This window comes from Magallana gigas, chromosome 2 (assembly GCF_963853765.1).
Source record: "Magallana gigas chromosome 2, xbMagGiga1.1, whole genome shotgun sequence".
NCBI lineage: Eukaryota > Metazoa > Mollusca > Bivalvia > Ostreida > Ostreidae > Magallana > Magallana gigas.
The window spans coordinates 21,712,751-21,733,117 of record NC_088854.1 but is presented as its reverse complement, the minus strand read 5'-3'; the positions used below and the strand labels follow the sequence as shown (position 1 = coordinate 21,733,117).

Below are 20,367 nucleotides of genomic sequence, written 5' to 3'. Positions count from 1 at the left end.
TGAATATGTAAAATCAAAAGTAGCTTTTGCGAATATTCCAGGACCTAATAAACGACAAAGATGGAATTCATGCCATTTTGCGTTAATGTTACTAGCCCTTCCGTGTTTTCTAACAACCATTAACGGTTATATTTTGTAAGCCTGTCTATTGAGATTTTTTCCTTTATTTAGAAATTAGTTACTTATCAGTTAATGTACCTTATTTCATTAAAACAAACAATCACCTTGTTTTTATCATTTATTTACTTACTGTAAAATTCAAAATTCAAAATTCTTGTTTGTTTTCGGTACAATTGTACAAATTAAAATTTACATACCAATAAGCAAAGAACCTCTTGACCACGCAGTCAGCTCGGAGAGCATTCCGTGGGCGCGAGGTAAAAACTCTTAGCACGTCATGAACACTCGGTGAATTCCTCGACGAGAGCGCAGTCCATCGCCATGTAGAGCCTAGTGGAAACGCAGTTCCACGACTCGAGGTGAAAGTTCCGTAGAAATGCATCGATCGCCGTCGGGACGCCGTGAACTCTTCACTTGTAAAAATTTCAAATAAAATTGTACATTTATCTTAATTTTAGAAATCTCAGAAAACTTTCCTCAGATGTCAATCAAAATGAAATCATAGATTTACTTAATGGTATGAGGTAAAGGATATTGTAAGATTTCTCTAAGAAAACTTCTTTTCGATCACTATACATTATGAACCTAGAACCTAAGAGTTTACTGTGTGTGGCCTTTAATCAAGAAGTGGAACGGAAATCGATACTGGTACTGTACCAGTTATCGGCTAAGACCAGTTATCGGCTAAACTGAGAGTTCGGGTTTATAGCACGGGACAATCCAAGATTTTTTAATTCAGTCGTCTTTTTCGAATAAAGAAAGGTAGGTTTGCTTGAAAACTTTCTTGATTATATTTTATACATGAGCTTAAACGATCATTGTTTACCGCTGATTTTACATCTTTGCACTTTCAGTAGTGGGGAAAATGACGTAATAAGTTAAAAATAGAATATAACCTCATTGTGATACGTTATTATATCCCTTTTTTGATTTGACATATAATATCAATACATATAACATGTATAAACAAAAGGAATTCATTAATTTCCGAGAGATTCGTAGCGCAGTTGAACGCCTGATTGTACAATTATGTATTGAATAATGTACGATTTGGTGAATTAACGTATGATAATAAACGAATAATTTTATGAGTTTTGTTTATAATGTATCACAACCCCGACTACTTTAGTCTGATCCCACAAGGGACTCACGGTAATTCAAATTTCATTTAGCAGAGTATAAAATCAACATATGTACAGGGATTTTACTATGTTATTATCACGAAGCCGATAACTGGTACAGTAGATCGTAAAAACTCGGCAAATCGGGGCCTGATAAAAATCACAAAACAAGATGTTTGCGGTTCTAAAAAATGATATAAACTAACAGATTTATAAATAAGGAGTTCATTATTTAAAGTATGGCAAGTTTTATCCAAAAATATCAAGAAATAACAAAATACGAAAAGAAAACGTTAAATTTTTGCCGATAACTGGTACAGTGCCAGTATGCTTTTTGTAAAGACAGAAACCAATACCTGTCGTATACAGTAGGTCAACTATTTTGTTATAAACAAGTGATCCTTTCTTTGTGAAAACAGTATAAAACAGTTTATCTGGTTTCTCATGAGTTATATTGTTTTCGATATGGTAATGCTTTAATGTTCATTTATGTTAGCAAAAACATGTCTCAACTCTTTTTTTTTACAAAGCAAATCAAAGAATTCTCATTTGCATATTGATTATTTCGGATCGATGTCACTTTCATTGGATGCAATGGCATGCAAATTTTTTTTTTAATGAAATGTTATAATTTTTGGCAAACTGTGAATCTTGTTAGAGTTATCTTTCTTTTGATGTTCAAGCGAAGCCGTGGGAGAGAGATTTATATGATTTTTTGTAAGTAGAGGGCGTATGTTGGCGTGCTTCTTGCAGTAATGACTCAATAGGTGTTAATTTTTACTCTCTAACCCCCTATCTTGACGCATAGTTTATTAGAAAATACAGGGTTTTTTTAATTGTTGTATTTTGATTAGGGGACATAATGCTTACCATCTTTTGTGGTCCATGTACATCAGTTTGTACATGCATTTTTATTTTATATCCTCATTAATGTTGATTATATATACTTTGCTTATTTTATTTCATTCAAGTAATAAATGACAGTTTCACACATACTTAGTTATTCTACACGACGAAACTGAGCACACGATGTGTTTACAAAAATGATATAACAAAAAGGATTTGTTTTATCTGTTTAGCAACACTCCACACTAGCTGCAATAATGTAGCCCTCTCCGATTTTTTATATCTGATGTTTACTGGAGAGTGAATCACTCCCGCACATGCACCATTACGGAGATCCTATGGAGTTGTAGCCCCCCCCCCCCCCCCCGCCCCCGCCCCCGCCCCCCCCCAAAAAAAATCGGGAGAGGGCTACATTATTGCAGCTAACTCCACACTTATGGGAAAGCTTTAAAAGGTCAAGGGCGTACAAGGCGATATCTTTCACTAATCTTTGAACAATAAAAAAGAACTTGATCAAACAATTCTGAGATATTAATTTTTGGCTTGTATACATTGTTTATATTATAGATTTAACTATGCAAATCAATAACGTGCTTTCATTCTGTAACCACAAGAGGTATAGGTTTCCAAATTAGACCACACGACGTTTTATGCTAAAATAAATCCTCACCATTTACTGTGCTATGCTGTACATTTTTGGTATGAATGGGCCTAAACTCCATCCTAGAAATACTTTTCATAAAAGGATACGTTTTTACTCTTTTTTATAATGATTTATTAAAGTGGAGTCTAGACCCATTATACGTAAAAACTCATGGTTTTCACTAAAACTTAAAACTTTATTTTTGATTGTCAAACTGTCAAAGTTCTTCACAGGGATTATTATGTGTCAATTTAACTCAGTGTGATATGTGGAGGATAGTAGACTGTGTCCCTCGGATGGGGGGGGGGGGGTCTGAATCGTACATGTAGTTACTGTAGTCAGGTACTGTACTGTTGGCTTCCTTTTAGGTTAACATTTAAAAAAATGATTTATTTTGGAAAATATTTTAAAACTGCCAAATAACAAAAAGAGAAAAAACGAAACACAAGGTTCTTTTCAAGTCCAAATAAAGTCAAATAAACAATAGTGCTAGCACAGTCAGAGAATGTTTGAAATCACGTTGTAATGTAAAGAAAATGAACATAAATGTATGTTTGTTAATGATCAGATAATGAAGTTCTATATTATAGTATTACATGTCCTGATGCACATATACGATTTGTTTTATATAAGAGATGTACATAAGTCGTTTAAATTGTCAAGGTGTGGGATATTCGACAGGAATTGTCATTGTACGCTCTTCTCCTTTTGCTCAAATTTCAAAACGCTGAAAGACTATAGAGAAAAAGCTATTCGCTCAGTAGAGTCTTCCGTAATACAATCTTGTAAAAGGATTAACAGGCAAACAAGAACACAAGAAATACTGGGCTAGTGTCTGAAATATTTTGAGATTTTCGTGACTAAATAAGTATTTTGTGTAACGAGGAAACCGAAAAAAGCGTTATTAACGCTTAAGACAAGGGTTATCAACTCAAAAACATCTTCAAATGAGTTACAAAACACTCGTTAGACAATTTATTTTCTGAATCATGAAGAATACTTACAGGGACAACTTTAGCTCTCCTTCACGTTAAGATGTGCAATCTTTACACACGGGGATTTTGTACATCTTTTGCATAATCACAAGTAATTTAATTCACAATGTATGTTCAAACAAAACAAATCTTTCAAATTACTAGGAATATTGATCAATAACCTCATTTTAAAATTGATATTAATCGAACAAATCGAACGTAAAAATTTTTTTTAACATAGCCAAGACGTATCCAGTATTGTCTCTGCGCTGACTCAAAGTTAAGAATTTTTTTTAGGAAATACTCTTTTACTGTTAATACGATGGTGATTACTTCTGATATACTAAAAATCAAATTTCAAAACACTGTCGCACTGTTGAATATATACATACATATTGATACTTTTGGTATCGATGTACAGGAAATCAGAATGTTTTTCTTTATTTAGGGTGTTACTGATCTGGCTCTTGCCAGAGTTTAATTTCAGTTTTTCTAAATAAAGTATCACAGTAATTCTTTATGTTTGTAATGAAAGTGTCACTGTCCTCCATGTTTTTTAAGGAATTGCCTTGTTTGGCTTTTTTTGCAGAATGACCTGGTTTCAGTCTGATTAAAGTGATAGTACCTTGCAATATCACATCAACAACCCCAACCCATCCCCACACCCAACTCACTTCTATGTTTAGCATACAAGAACATTATGATTAATTATATCATGATTTTATAGTATTACTAAACTATCAAACGAGTTTTATGATCCGTGCTTTCTTTCATTAACCCCCCCCCCCCCCGACCAGGGGCAATCCATATTAGTGATTTGTGGTTTGTGTTGAATCATTCTTAAGACTACATTATTTTCCAGGATTGTTTTATAGAAACCAAACTCCCTCAAGCAGATTATAGACAAGTATAGACTCTATAAAAAGACCCCCCCCCCCCCACTTTTTTGCACAATTTTTTTTTCTTTAATTTTACATACAAAAAATTGAATAAACATGGAGTTGCCCCCCCCCCCCACTTATATGGGAAAAGTTGTCATGTTTGCAATGTTTGTATTTACTGCCACCCGGTAAGAGATCAAAATTTACAACATGGCAGTATCTCCGTTTTCTGAAATAGCACAGCTGACACTTTACAAATTAACAAATGTAATAAAGGCAATCCGTAATCGCCGGAATGGGGACGGAATAAAAGTATTTGGTATCATCGTACTGGTATTACCGCGGGGGAAAAACTTCTTTGTTAAGGAAGTAAGGTTTTTCGGATAAATAAGTTATAAGCTAGGTGCACATCATATTTTCCGGAGAGCTAGACAGCCACTTGCGAACTTGTGCTGTTTACCTTAAAAGGCTACTTACTACTGTAAAAGTACAGTCAGTACAGTATATACATGTATTTAATAAGATTTTACAATTCAAACTGTACATACATGTATATAATTATATTTGTTTGACCCGTCCGTTCCTTAATTTCAGCTACACGGGGCCACAAGACGGTCTCCAAACCAAAGCCGCTCACAATATTTTATCCACATCGGAAATTTCTTGATCCGTCTCATTCCTTTAAAATAGCACGCATTTAACTTATATTTTCCAGTTCAAATAACATGTCAAATTATTTAAGAGATATAAGATGTGATATCAGGCATTTTTGTTTGTAGTAAAAGTTAATCCTTATCGTATAAATCCATGAAAATTATATTACATGTACAGAAACTAGCGCATTTGTTACATAGGCAACAATTTTTACATACATGCACCTTTTCTTGTTTGTCCAGGTTTCAATCATACCTCAATAATTTTTCTAAAAATGATATTTTTGATGTAAAGAAAAAAGTGTCGTTCATTTAAAGCTAATTATAACAATTTAAATGAATATTATGTTTATCTTGATTTATTGCGGCGATTAAGGCATGCTATTTCCACAGCAACCATTTGCGATAAACAGTGCTGCCATCATGAAAGTTGACAGGGATAGGATAGGATGCAAGATGCAAGTTACATAATAGAAAAACAAATGTTAAGTTCTTTTTTTCCTATCCTATCCAGCATCCTATAGCCAATCCGATTCGAGTATAAATTTCAGGATGAACGTAACAATGCATTCACAATATCAATTTAATTCCCATTTCATGTTAAAACACTTAAGAATGCCTATTAATGTATTATATTAACAAAAAAAATGCAAAACATTGATGCGCCCTCGTCGGCGCTACATGTTTGCCAATTCGTACGTAAGTATGGAGTTGCTGTGAGAATTTGATGTCACACAATTAATCATTACAACATAACCTATTTATTTACTTCATTTAAAGTCTATAAAATTTTAAAAACTCAATTGAATTCATAGACGAACAGTTTTGCATATAAATAGATAAACATATATGCATTTAAACAAGAAACATACATTGCTCATGTTTGCTTTTTACATCTCATATAATTTCTTTGATAAGAAGGAAGTATATTTCTGTACGATAATAAACGGAACATATAAAACTAATGTAAGTAACTTTAAATGCGTATAAATTTATATTTTTAAAATAACTGCGAATGGTTTTACTACAAATGCAATGTCTTTAATGATTCCTAGAAAATAATTTTTATAATACATGTAATTATTATAATTTACATATCGTGTTTACATTTATTGCTTAAGGAATCGGCCGACTTCTGCTAATTTCACTCGGTTATTATGTGATAAGGAAATTAATTTGATAAAAATATGTGTTTTAACAAGAGCTAAATAAAAACATCGAAGTTTTTTATCTGTTTATATTACATAAATATGATTAAAACAAAAATCTAATCGCTTACCTGATTGTTTACGTTATTGTGTACAATAACTCATTTTAATAAGTCATTTTGAGTACTACATTAGTTGATAAACTCATTTGTTACTCGAATTTCGTTTTATTTATTTTCTATTTCTATATTTTTTGATGTTTTGGGATAGGATAGGATATAGCTTACTTGCAGGATAGGATGCAGGATATAGGATAGGGTAGGATTGTTTTGTCAACTTTCACGATAGCAGCACTGTAAGGTCACGTAAAAATTCAACAAACTAGTAGACTTTACATTTGTCGATTTTTAACATGTCAGATGTGCTATTTCCGAGCATGATGATACAAATGCAGAAACTACGGATTGAAAATGTGCAAAATTGAAAGTTAAATTAACTAAGAAAAACAACGTGCGTCATACGAAGGAACTGACACAAATCTTGAACATGTTGAAGTGATTATAACAGAGTTTTATAGGTTACAGTATCAGAATTACATGTACACACATTCATACTCAGGCTCTTTACGATTGCATATTCTGCTCTATAAGATTACAGGTCCCCCATACTAGTGTGCGCAAAGGAAATAGAATATCTTTATTACACTTAAACCTGCGTTTGAGAATTGGACATGGCACATCGTAAACATTTTCACACGGAAATTTCTTCCAAGTCCGTACGCGCTGTATGGTCACAACTGAATGCATTCAAGCAATATTTGTTTGTGCAGACGCAAATGCAGCGGTGAATAAAAGTGTTTCTAGAACTTCAATATACTTTATATAAAAATATCTTTTATTTCTTAAGCCTTATAATTCAGAGGTTTCTCATAATTTTGACAGCTCATCCAGCAATAACCCCCTTCCATAGGAAATATTCAGTTGATGCAACGTTTAGAGAATAAAACTCATTAAACTAGTAAAACTATATCACTAACTAAAAAGAAAAAAATAAGCAAGAGAAAACAACCTCAGCGCAAGTATAATATATTTGTACTATTCACAATAAAATCTTCAGTAAATGCAATGATACAATGTGTCTAAAAACCTGACTTAATATTTTTAACACTTCATGTATAGTTTTTTGAAACGGAACAGTGAACTGATATCGATAGCTCTTATGATTGTCATGAGTGAGATCTTATGATAATTGTAAGATATGTCTCATGATAAATCTTTCGATAGTTTTGTAGAAACCCTGTCAAGATGAAGAACAATTCCTCAATTCCTTTTACTTCACGATAATTGTTTTCAGCCTGTGTGATTTAAACTTGGATCCACTCACTGTAGATCAGTTACAAAAATAGCTAACTGGTGCCATTTTTATCGCGTCAAGGCAATTGGCGTAATAAGAATTCTTCACACTGTAAGTATTTTTATCTTTATTCATTGATTCTAGATATTGTTTAGCGTTGGTTCTTTGCTACAGATTAATTCATTCCAAATTAACAAGTTGTTATCAACTTTTTATCCGATTTTGTAATACATGCATGTAGCAGGCTAAAGCTATCAATTTTCTGGCAGCCTTAGTATGTCTTCTAGTTTAACGCCCATTTACAAGTCATGCATGCTAAAATAGATTCCCGATTGCATCAGTGTATTGTGAGTTACACAGTTGAAAATGATTTTTTTTTCTGTAGAGATCGATGGTTTGGAATGAGGTCTTTCTGTTTTCATATTTAAAATTTGTTACAGTCTAAACATTAAACAACACGTGTACGTTATCATGTTTGTAGACCGTGACATAACAGTTACTCCCACGCGATGGTAATTTCTCTTCCTCTATGAGTACATTTGCATGATTACACAAATCTCCACCTTCTAAGACAAGCTAATAATTACTACTGTTTTGAAATCTCTGCAGTATTTCTTCTGTTTAATTCATGTATAAATAACGGTTTTAGTATTTTAAGATGTGCAATATGCTATATAAATAGTTCAATCTCTAATGTGTGTGTGTGTAAATAACAAAAAAATCACTTTATGTTAAATCTTCATCACTCGACCATCTGACCAAGCCCTCAAAAATTAGACTTGCTTTTGATGACTAACGGAAAACTAGATACGCTGACACAATATACGGTATTACAGTTGTACTTACAAGTTTCTGGAAACTTCTTCCTTGTAAAACTTTGCAGAAAGGAAAGTCTCCATCAACGCGAATATGGAGAACATAAAAAACATATTCCTTGGTGTTGTGGTTTGTCTGTTGTTCTTTACTGTGCAGTCATCTCAAGGTAAGTGAAGAGCAATTAATATTTACTGTTTCCAATAATTGATATCAAGAATTCATAGAAGGAAGACTAAAAGCATTCTTTGAACTGCAAGCTTGGGAATAAGTATTAAAGTAAATGTGTTTTCAGATATTTTCGTCATCGCTTTACTCTAAGAATTTTTATATACATAAATTTTTTTAATATTTACTACCAAAAATAACTGGCATTTCGCAACTCGTTTTTGTTGTAAAACTAAAACACCAAATGATATTGAAAATGTCATTTATTGCAATTCAATTAAATTACGAAATCAAAACAAGACATACAACATTTGATTTGCTAGGATAAATTAACATCATTAAAATGACATACTTACAATATAATTAGCAAACTGTCCATTATTCATCCCAGCCAAAATAAAAACAAACGACAAAGATAAAAAAAAAAAAAGGTGTAGCACAAAAAAGCCATAAAGCAATATTTACATTCCACATATTTTTTGCATGTAAAGTGTGTGAAAAGATATTGCAGTAATAAGACTGTAACACACACAGGGTACTCAAAGGTTAGACTGACTAGTTTTATTATGATGTCACAAACGTGGAACGCTGTAAAATGCAACGTCACAAGCGAGAATCAAAGTTCACGCTTGTGGCTGTTACAGTGGCTCTTCCATTAATTTGAACTTACCCATAGGATAAAACAGAACTTTTGACGTAAAAATCACATTTGCAGACAAGGAAGGAAGTTAAAGAAATGTAAATATAAGCATAAAATCATTATTTTTTTTAAGATATAGTCTCATAACTGCAGCGATGTGTGCATACAAATTGAATAACGCGCGCTAGCGCGTTATTCAATTAGTATGCACACACCGCTGCAGTTATGAGACTATATCTTAAAAAAAATAATGATTTTATGCTTAAATAAACGTGTCTAAATACTTGTTTTTTGCTGTGCCACCCAAGAAATGCCAGAGAATTGACATTTAAAGGAAAAGTAATAACATTGCAATAATGAATATGCTGAATTTTAATTACAAGTAGCAGTACAAATTAAAGCATGTGATGAGTCGAGGGCAGCTTTGATATAACAATGGTACAACTATAGTTTAAACTAACACATACCGGTATATATATACATGCACATACTGTACTATGTAGCAACTCTAACTACTAAAAGTACAGATTTTATGAAGTTGAACGATAATAATAATGTTTGTACAAAAAGCAGACACTTGGACCGTTGGATTGTAAAATTTGACAAACATTCCAATGGTGATCAAGTTTTAGATTAGAAAATTAAATTTTAAAAAAGTAGGAAAGCCACACATGTTGAACACTAAGAAAAAAACCATCAAGAATGATACAATGTACACCCAAATAACAAGAATATTTACATCTCTGTTGCTTAGATTTAAACAGCAGTTAATTAATGTCCTGTTTAAATGAATTAACAGTTCATTACTTGCATACAGTTCAATCACAACAAACGATCTAAGTCCAACGAACTATAGAATACAAATGATCCAATCAGTGAGTTGAACATGTCTCATTGTTGTTCATTCATCTTTGTGTACATTGAACCATTGTATATTAATTTTGTATATTGTTTAATTTTATTATGATGATAAATAAGTAAAAACACCTGTTTGTTGTCCTGTTCTGTCGAGCAAGCTCAGAAAAAAGGATCTTTTCAAAGTATGTTTAAAAAAACAAGAAACGAGTGATACAATGCAGTACCACACTGATTTAATTCTTTATCTTTTGGAAAAGTCCAATTATTTTGAACATACAAACGACATTCAAGCAGGAACATTTCACGTTAAAGCACAAACAGATAATTTCTAATTGGGCAAGTCCGAGCAAAGAAACGACATTCACGCGGGAAAATGTACGCTAATTCACAAACGAAAGCAACAAGCAATGGCTGCCAGAGCAAGCCGAACAAACCTTCCTTAGTATGAATAAAAACGGCTACACTGCTAAGTCACCTATCCTTTTTAAAAGAAGCTTTAAATGAAGCTTAAAGTTTTATATTGAATAAGGAAATAACATTTACAGTGGTGGATTCAAAGGGGGCGCCTAAAATTGTCAAAATAAAGATAAAATAATCATACTCCTTCTGGCAAAGAAAATGAACAATCTTTTTTGCATTTTTGTACATAAGACTGATTTTAGTGGTGTGGTATGAAGAAAATCCGTTGGTTCAATGGTGTTACGTGTAGAAAACCCTTTTTAGCCACGCTCCCGTGGTTTCAATATGACCAATCAACCACCTTTGAGTAATTGGTTATACTAGTACTAGCTTTTGTTTTAACGACTCTTGCATGTTTGTTATAATTTGTAAAACATTTTAAAACTATATTCAAATCGTTTAATTGAACTGATTATTTTTAGCCTTTCTAAGCAAAACGGGAAATGCTTCTTATATTCATGCAAGGCAGCTGCTTTTGATGGGATTACTGCAGGTCTTCCAACCTTTAACAATTTGTAATTTTATTACTTTGAAAGTATAATCACGAGAAGAAAAACCACAAAAGGCTACCTAGAGAGACTTCATTTTTACCCTACAAAATCTCTATAATGCAGGACCTTCCGAGGGCTTGGCTCATTGGGCCCCCACCAGGGCTTTGCCTCTAGGCGCCCCCCCCCGACCCCTGCCTACAACTGGCGCCCTCTAACATCAATTCCTGAATCCGCCCTTATTAACGACTATAGCGAACGAGTCGTTTTTATCTCGTGATAAAAATGAAAAAAAATATCGTGATTGTGCAACTTATTATGTTGCAGAAACTAAAATGACAAATAAGAATAATTATTATATTTAAATGACGAAACATCATGATATTGAGGATATAGAAATAAGAATCAATGATGCATATTTATCTTCATTTTCGTTTATAGAAAGAAATGAATCATTTTCTGGAGGCATACTTACAAGTTCTGAAAGAACAAAAACAAGTGAAGAAATTAAATGTAAGTATATTGTAAGAAAAATCCGTTTGGTAAAGATAGCACCTTTTTCTTATTGATATGGTGTTATTAAAAGAATGTTTTTTTGGAGGGAAATGTAAAGTCTGATCCAGTAAAAGTCATCATTCATTGTACGTTATTACTGATTTTGCATTTTATTTTTTACGTTTTATAATTTTTTTATGGAATTTCTTGTTTTCGGGATTAAGATTTTGCAGGCTAAATAAAACTATAAAACCTGTATCCTAATAGTACATCAAACCAGACTAAACCGGCGTAATTCAATAATTCAGGCGCGATCAAATATTATTATAATTTATCAAATATGAAATTAGAACAATATCATTTTAACGGAGCTTTGAAAACATTTACAGTATTGAGTTTGTATGTATACTCCTAGGCGCTAGTAATATTTAGTATTAGATAAGAGAAGAAAATGTGTTTCTGACAAATCTCATAAAACCAAAAACAAGAGGTCCATGGGGCCACATCGCTCACCTGAGTAACAATGGGCGTTCAAAAGATATTGTCCCATATATGGTCCCTCGGTAGAATAACAAAAAATAAATATTGTAAAGTACTAGAATTTTACACTTATCTTTGCCCACACGTAATCTTTGACATTGTACCTTCATGAAATACTATTTTTTTCCAGAATAAGAAAATCCTACGCAAGATATAAAACTTAACATTTTGTAGGGGTACACTGTTAAGTTGTTAACTTCCAATTCCCTATATTTTCGTTCTGCCCCCCCCCCCCCTCCACTTTGTAAAACGATCAAAATATATGAGAGCATATAGGTACATTTTTTTCATCAACTACTTACTAGTTATTGTATTTAAAAAATATATATAATAGTTATTGTATTTTATTTAAAAAATCCTACATGTATAGATGTGAAGAAGAAAAGTGTACCTCAATGTGCTCAGTTCCTAAAATTAAAACATTCAAAAATTTAATTTGTCTTCTCCATTATAATTAAATGACTGTTATTTACCTCGCGTACAAACCAGGATAATTATCCGCTGTGATATTTCTTAGGAATAGCGATAATTACTTTATCCCCGCAACAGAAATGTGTCAGAACTATGGAAACTGTTTTAAAGATGTCGTTTTTATTTACTCGTGTCTGAAAAACTATCAAAATTAATGTAGATTTCACATTATTTATTGTATAAAGGAGGGCCCAGAGAGTAGGTATATACAGAATATCATTCTTTTATTTTGTTTGTACAAGTATTTAACATACTCTAATTCATATAGAATTTCTAATGTTCCACCAAAATTTCAGCGTCAATCCTAGAATTATAAGCAAGATACAGAGCTCACAGTTCGCCTAGGTTTGAGTCATATTTTGTTTACATGAGTTTATTACATTCAGCTTAAGTTTTTTAACTTGGTATTTCCTATTCATCATTTAAAATGGAAAAAAAGAATGGCCTAAGATATTCACTCAAGACCAGTTCACTGGTATTTGAGGTTCAAAATCAGTTTATACAAATGTACACAAACACAGTCAAGGATCACATGTACAGTAGGAGTAATATTGACGAAAAAATGTTATGTTTACAATACAATAAGTTGTTAAAGTTGGTGTCTGGAAGAACAGACTTTGAAAATTTTCTTAATAAATATGGTTAGTAAATAGAAATTGTAAACAATTAAACACAAGAAACATACACTATAACAAATAAAGAACACAATTTTTTTTCGAAATGAATCATATATATACATGTTTTCGTCAGCGATATCAAACTCTATTTAAACTGAATAAACTCGAGAAAATGCCGAGCACCTCAACAAAACCTATTGCATTAATCTACCATTACGCAAAAGATAATGCCGAATTACCGATGGAATGAATTAATTGTATTTCAGTATTTTTTTTATACATCAGATTTGTGCTTAATTTGCGCAGGTAAACAGTTAACTGTTTGATTTACCGAAGTCTCTGTTTGATTTGATACGTAAAAATCACGAAATACAGACGATAGTTCCCAGGTTACAAAGCATAAATAATGAAAACGAAACGAAAATCAGAACAAGCTAACACCAACGTCATGTGTGAAAACTGTCAACGCATTGAAATATCTAGCCTCAATTTACTTCACAAAATCGGCACCAATATATTTTGCATGTTTCAAAAAATTCCCTTCATACGCGAACTGTTGCATAACAAGCAAATTCATCATAGTCAGATCGACCCTTTTTCGTATAATGTCATGGCTGCTTTAAACAAAGAACCTCGTTTTAGAAGTATGGAATACGAGTCTTGGTAAAATGGGTTTGCAAACCCGGGCCGTGGCAAAATAAAAGCCGGGGCAGATCGGCAATCGTCAATTCCAAATACGCATTATTTTGCAGCAATGTTTACAGCGAATACAAATATACTGATCCATCAAATATCCTGAAATTTTAGTGAGATTGGCAGATGAATAACTGCCAATCTTTTGTTTTGCCCAGGCCAAGTCTTGCCTACCCATTTTACCGGATGCCGAACCCGAAGCTGAAACACGCCTTTCCTTTATTATTATTTTCGCAATAACTCAGATTTGAAACAGAATTAGCACTTAATTTTTGCAATTCATATTTTCCACCCATAAGGATAATTTATGCTAAGCTACGTTGAATTGGACTCAGTAGTTCTTGAGAAGAAGATTTAAAAAAATGCATCCCCCTTTTTTCTACAGTTTCAAGGTTTTCTCCGCGTCTGTCCAATGAGGATTATGGTCAATAACCAAAACTGTCATGTCTTCCCATTTGTGGCCACTTGTATTAAAATGTTCTCCGACGGGCTCCTTGACTTTTTTGGTCTTTATGGTAGAGCGGTGGTTGTTGATCCTTCTGCGGAGGTCACCTGTTTCACCAACGTATTGCTTAGAGCAGACTTTGCAACTGATGAGATAGATGCAGTTGTCTGTGCGGCAAGAAGTGTTGCCAAATATCTTGTAGGTGCGACCTGTGGTGGGGCTTTTAAAACTGTCCGCGTTGGTGCTGTGTTTGCACAACAGGCATCTGGTATCGGAACATGTTTTCAAACCACCATTTGGCAACGGGTTGTCTAATCTTGCCCTCACTACCATGTCCTTTAAGTTCCTCGGGCGTTTAAATGCAGCCATTGGTGGATCCTTGAAAAGATCAGCCATTCTTTCGTTAGTGTAAAGAACGGGCAGATTATTTCTAAGGATGGTGTTGAGGTTCTTAAGGGCGGGGTGATATGTAGTGACAAGTGGAACCCTGCTTTTGTCTGTTTTCTCTTTGTATTGTAAAAGGGTTTTCCTGTCTTTTGTAGTAATCTCATCAATTGCAGAATGAACTGTGTGGGCTTTATAGCCTCGATTACACAGATGGGATTTTAATATTCTGCTCTCATTAGAAGACCAGATTCGTCTGATTCGGGTTGTTAATCCTTTAGGAATTCCTCTAAGAGTATGGGGAGGGTGGCAACTCGATGGCTTGAGGTAGAGGTGAGAATCAGTGGGTTTGGTATGGAGACTGAATTTTATTTCACCATCTTCAAAGGTGGATGTAGTATCCAAAAATACATTTTTGGAACTAGATATGTCCACTGTGAATTTAATCGAATTGTGGAAGGAAGTCATTTAGGCAGTCTCGGTTTTCGACCCATTTCATCTCAATATCATCAATGAACCGCAACCAGCTCAAAGGTTTGAAAGGAGCTCTGAGAAGAAGGTTGCGTTCTAATCTTCCCATAAATATATTGGCGTAAGAGGGGGCCATTTTGGTGCCCATAGCTGTACCACTTATTTGTATGTAATGTTCGCCATTAAACATGAAATTGTTCAGCTTGAGAACATGTTCAAGGAGCTTGAGTAGAGATTCCGTTGACGGCTGCTGAATCGTTCTACTGTCCCATACCTCCCTGCAGGCCTCGATACCTTCATCGTGAGGAATATTCGTGTACAAGGACGTGACGTCCATTGTAACGAGAAGAGTATGGTCTGGCAGGCCAGAGGAAGGTGTTTTATTCAGGTAATCCGTAGTGTCCTTGAGGTATGATGGCAAATCTTCTACATGTGGACGGAGATGTAAATCTATAAATTCAGATATTTTCTCCGTGGGGTGGCCGTTGGCACAGACTAAATCATTCAGACCTGATGGCATGAACAAACAAGTCTTGCCTAGATGGCCCAGTGGTTAGCGCGGTGGCCGCTCACTGCTAGGAGAATGGGTTCCAGAGGTCGTGAGTTCAAGCCCCGGCCGGGGCGGAGGTGGAGCTCCAACGAGGTGAATTTCTCTGTGCTTTATGTATATCTTTATCATTCACTATGGGCAGGTATATGTCAATTTGAGAGTTATTGCAATGTTTGTGCTTATTATATATATATATATATATATATATATATATATATATATATATATATATATATATATATATATATATATATATATATATATATTATATATATATATATATATATATATATATATATATACATACACGTTAACGTTTACAATATAACGTTTTATTGGTTTATCCCTCATTGCCATTTTCAGAAAGCTTGTGAGTTTTATTCAATAGCCAGAATAGACTTGTACTTCAATTTTCAACACAATATAGTTTGAGTAATCAAGTTTTGTTCAAAACTGTACATATCATTTCGAGATTATAGACATTTTTAAAAATCCTAAATGATTCGTGTCGATGGTTCCTGCAAATGTACAGCTTATGCGCCCAATTGCTTTAAGAAATTCCAATATTTCAATAATTATTATGAAAACAATTATTTGATATCCTATTATTCAATTATGATGATATACATGTAATATACATGTGCCAGTTATAATTCACGAGTAAGTAGTCGTAGTGTAGATGAAGGAACGTAGCTTAAGGACAAAAATACAAACAAGCCTTGAAATTTTGATGATTTTAACTATGAATTTACTTTTCAACTTATAGATGGACCAAAAACTGCAACTGTAATGAGAAATAATCAGACCATATCTGGTAACATAATTGAGAAGGAGGATAATTCCATAACAATTTCTCTGAGATGCTCGTCAAGCTGTAACCCTCCATGTAAAATAGCTTGGTATAAAGATGGACAACGAGACACTAGAGATAACCCAGTCATTAATATAACGCTTGCACGGAGGATGTCTGGAGAATATCAATGTGAAGCCAGTGGAGAGGAAGGAAATGTAAAATCTCACCCAATACAAGTCATCATTCATTGTATGTTATTAGTGATTTTACCTATTCTACGGTTTTATTATTTTTGAGATTTCTTATTTTCGGCATTTATTTTGGCACGATCAAATTTACGTGCAACATATCAAATCAAATATGAAATTGGTACAATATCGTTTTCACCGATTATTGAAAACATTTACATTACTTAGTTTCTATACAGACTCATAGAAGCTAGCGCATGCTGTAAATTAATTATTTAGTGTTGGATATAAGAAAAAAGATGTTTCTGACAAATCTCATAAAACTAAAAAATGGAAGGGTAATTGCTTGTTTATTATCTTTTTGGAAGGGAGTGGAGTGATTTTACCAACGAGGTAGATAAAAAAAAATATAACTAAATTTGTTATAAAGTATATCGGTTAAACCTTACATTACAAATTTCGAAACTTGAGCACCAAAAAACCGATAGACTCGGCCAAAAAAAGGGTCGAATTGGTGACAAGATATAAACATTTTTTTCAAATTTTAGCTGGATAGTAAGAACAGTAGCTGGCAAATAATCCCACTATATAAAATTTAAGTTTTGGTTGTGACATTCGCTTGTCCCCACCAGCAATATACCCCATACCCTTCCCACTCTTTCCCGTACTTTTTGAAGTTGATTTGTTTAATACATATATTGTGTGCCCACGCACTTTTGAATTGAACTTTATGTTTTAAACTCACACTTTTGTTAACCATAAAGTATAAAAAAAACCACCATATTTTCTGTGGATTGCAATCATTTTAATTTTCAGTTGCAGCGCTATTTTAACTCACTTGACCTGAAAGCCCAAGTGAGCTTTTCTGATCATTTTTTGTCCGGAATCCGTCTGTAAACATTTTACATTTATTTCAGAGTTCTTCTCCTGAACTTCTGGGCCAATTTCAACCAAACTTGGAACAAATCATTATTAGGAGAGGGAATTTCAAGTTTATCAAAATGAAGGGCCATACCTACTTAGTTTGTTGGTATTTTTGAAAGATCTATTTCTCCAAAACCATTTTGCAAGACAATTTGAAACTTTTGTGGAAGCATCCTTAGGTGGTGTGTAATATTCAAGATTGTCAATTTTTGGTTTCAGTTTTGTTGCAAAAGTAATATTAAAACAAGAGGCCCAGGGGCCACATCGCTCACCTGAGCAACAATTGCCTTAATTCTGATCAAATTAGCATTACAGTATCAAAATATCTTGACAACTAAGTACAGTAGATCTTGCTAAAAAAATTGAAAATCTGCCAATTTTTATCCACCTCTTTTTTTTTTTTTTAAATACCAAGCCCCTTTTGTTGTTGTTCCTTAAGAAGATTTTTCTCTATTCCAATATACCCCCCCCCCCTATTTTGTGGCCCCACTTTTCTCTTGGGAATCATGGTTTCATCAAACTTAAATCTGCATAACCAGTGCTTTCACACTAAGTGCTGAGTTTTGGACCAAAAACTTTCCCAGAATATTTTTAAAGATTTTCTCTATATATTCCTATGTAAAAATTAAAACCGCCATCACGGCCCCGCCCAACCACTAGGGACTGTGATTTTGCAAACTTGAATTTACACTACCCGCATCTTCACAACGTCAAGGTTTTGTGATTACGGAACTGTGTGGAGTTCCGTAATCACAAAACCTTGACGTTGTGAAGATGCACTACCCGAGGATGCCTCTACACAAGTTAAAGCTTTTCTTGCCAAATAGTCTTTAAAAAAGTTTTTCAAAGATTTTCTCTATATATTTCTATTTTAAAAATTGATCCTCCATTGTGGTCTCACCCTACCCCTCTACTATTATTTTAACAAACTTGAATCTATACGACCTGGGGATGCTTCCACTCAAATTTGGGCTTTCTTGTCCTAAAAGTTTTGAGAAGAAGATTTTGAAAGCTTTTCTCTCTATATAAAAATTATCCCCCATTGTGGCCCCGCCCTACCCCCAGGGACCATGATTTGAACAAACTTGAATTTACATTATCTGAAGATAGTTACACGCAAATTTGAGCTTTCTTGGCCAAATAGTTTAAAAAAAATTTTTATATAGATTTTCTCTATATATTCCTGTATAAAAATTTATCCCCCAATTGTGGCCCCACCCTACCCACGGGGACCATGATTTGAACAAACTTGAATCTACACTATCTGAGAATGCTTCCACTCAAATTTGAGCTTTTCTGGCCTAATAGTTTTTGAGAAGAAGATTTTTAAAGATGTTCTCTATATATTCCTTTGTAAAACTTGATCCTCCCATTGTGGCTCCACCCTACCCCCGGGGACTATGATTTGAACAAACTTGAATCTACACTACCTGAGGATGCTTCCATTTTAATTTGTGCTTTTCTGGCCGAATAGTTTTTGAGAAAAAGATTTTTGAAAATTTTCTCTATAAATTCCTATCTAAAACTTGATACCCCAATTGTGGCCCCACCCTACCCCCAGGGACTATAATTTGAACAAACATGAATCTACACTACCTGGGGATGCTTCAATTTTAATTTGAGCTTTTCTGGCCGAATAGTTTTTGAGAAAAAGATTTTTGAAAATTTTCTCTATAAATTCCTATCTAAAACTTGATACCCCAATTGTGGCCCCACCCTACCCCCAGGGACTATAATTTGAACAAACATGAATCTACACTACCTGGGGATGCTTCAATTTTAATTTGAGCTTTTCTGGCCTAATAGTTTTTGAGAAGAAGATTTTTAAAGATTTTCTCTATATATTCCTATGTGAAATTTGATCCACCAATTGGTCCCCACCCTACCCCCGGGGACCATGATTTGAACAAACTTGAATCTACACTACATGAGGATGCTTCCATTTTAATTTGAGCTTTTCTGGCCTAATAGTTTTTGAGAAGAAGATTTTTAAAGATTTTCTCAATATATTCCTATGCAAAAATCCATTCCCCCATTGTGGCCCCATCCTACCCCCGGGGACCATGATTTGAACAAACTTGAATTAACGCTATCTGAGGATGCTCCATTTTTTTGAGATTTTCAGGCCGAATAGTTTTTGAGAAGAAGATTTTTAAAGATTTTCTCTATATATACATGTATTCCTATTTAAAACTTGATCCCCCTCTTGTGGCCCCTCCATACCCCCGGGGACCATGATTTGAACAAACTTGAATCTACGCTACCTGAGGATGCCTCCACACAAGTTTAAGCTTTTCAGGCCGAATAGTTTTTGATAAGAGGATTTTTTGAAAAATACAAACAAATTTTCAATAATTCTCAATTATATTCCCTTTCAAGAGGGCGTGGCCCTTCATTTGAACAAACTTGAATCCCCTTTACCTAGTGGTGCTTTGTGTCAAATTTGGTTGAAATCTGTCCAGGGGTTCTTGAGAAGAAGATGAAAATGTGAAAAATTTACAACGAAGACGATGACAACAACGGCGAAGACGACTACAACAACAGACAACGGACAAATTGTGATCAAAAAAGCTCACTTGAGCCTTTGGCTCAGTTGAGCTAAAAACGGATCATAATTATGAGGCTTTTTAC

At 33.8% G+C, this 20,367-nt stretch overlaps 1 protein-coding gene across 2 annotated transcripts in view; it reads left to right on the top strand.

The window, feature by feature from the left end:
- Nucleotides 1–7,708: 7,708 nt before the first annotated feature.
- Nucleotides 7,709–20,367, top strand: part of LOC105331732 (hemicentin-2) — a 127,469-nt gene continuing 114,810 nt past the window's right edge. Inside the window, exons 1-4 of one of the 2 annotated variants that reach the window (XR_010710873.1) lie at nucleotides 7,709–7,850; nucleotides 8,623–8,721; nucleotides 11,607–11,678; nucleotides 16,598–16,873. Coding sequence is in view for 1 of the 2 variants with exons in the window: in XM_066075582.1 (XP_065931654.1) it covers nucleotides 8,649–8,721; nucleotides 11,607–11,678; nucleotides 16,598–16,873 (421 nt within the window). In the remaining variant the exon portion in view is untranslated. The remainder of the gene's footprint in view (nucleotides 7,851–8,622; nucleotides 8,722–11,606; nucleotides 11,679–16,597; nucleotides 16,874–20,367) is intronic. The other variant, XM_066075582.1, reaches the window with a different exon arrangement.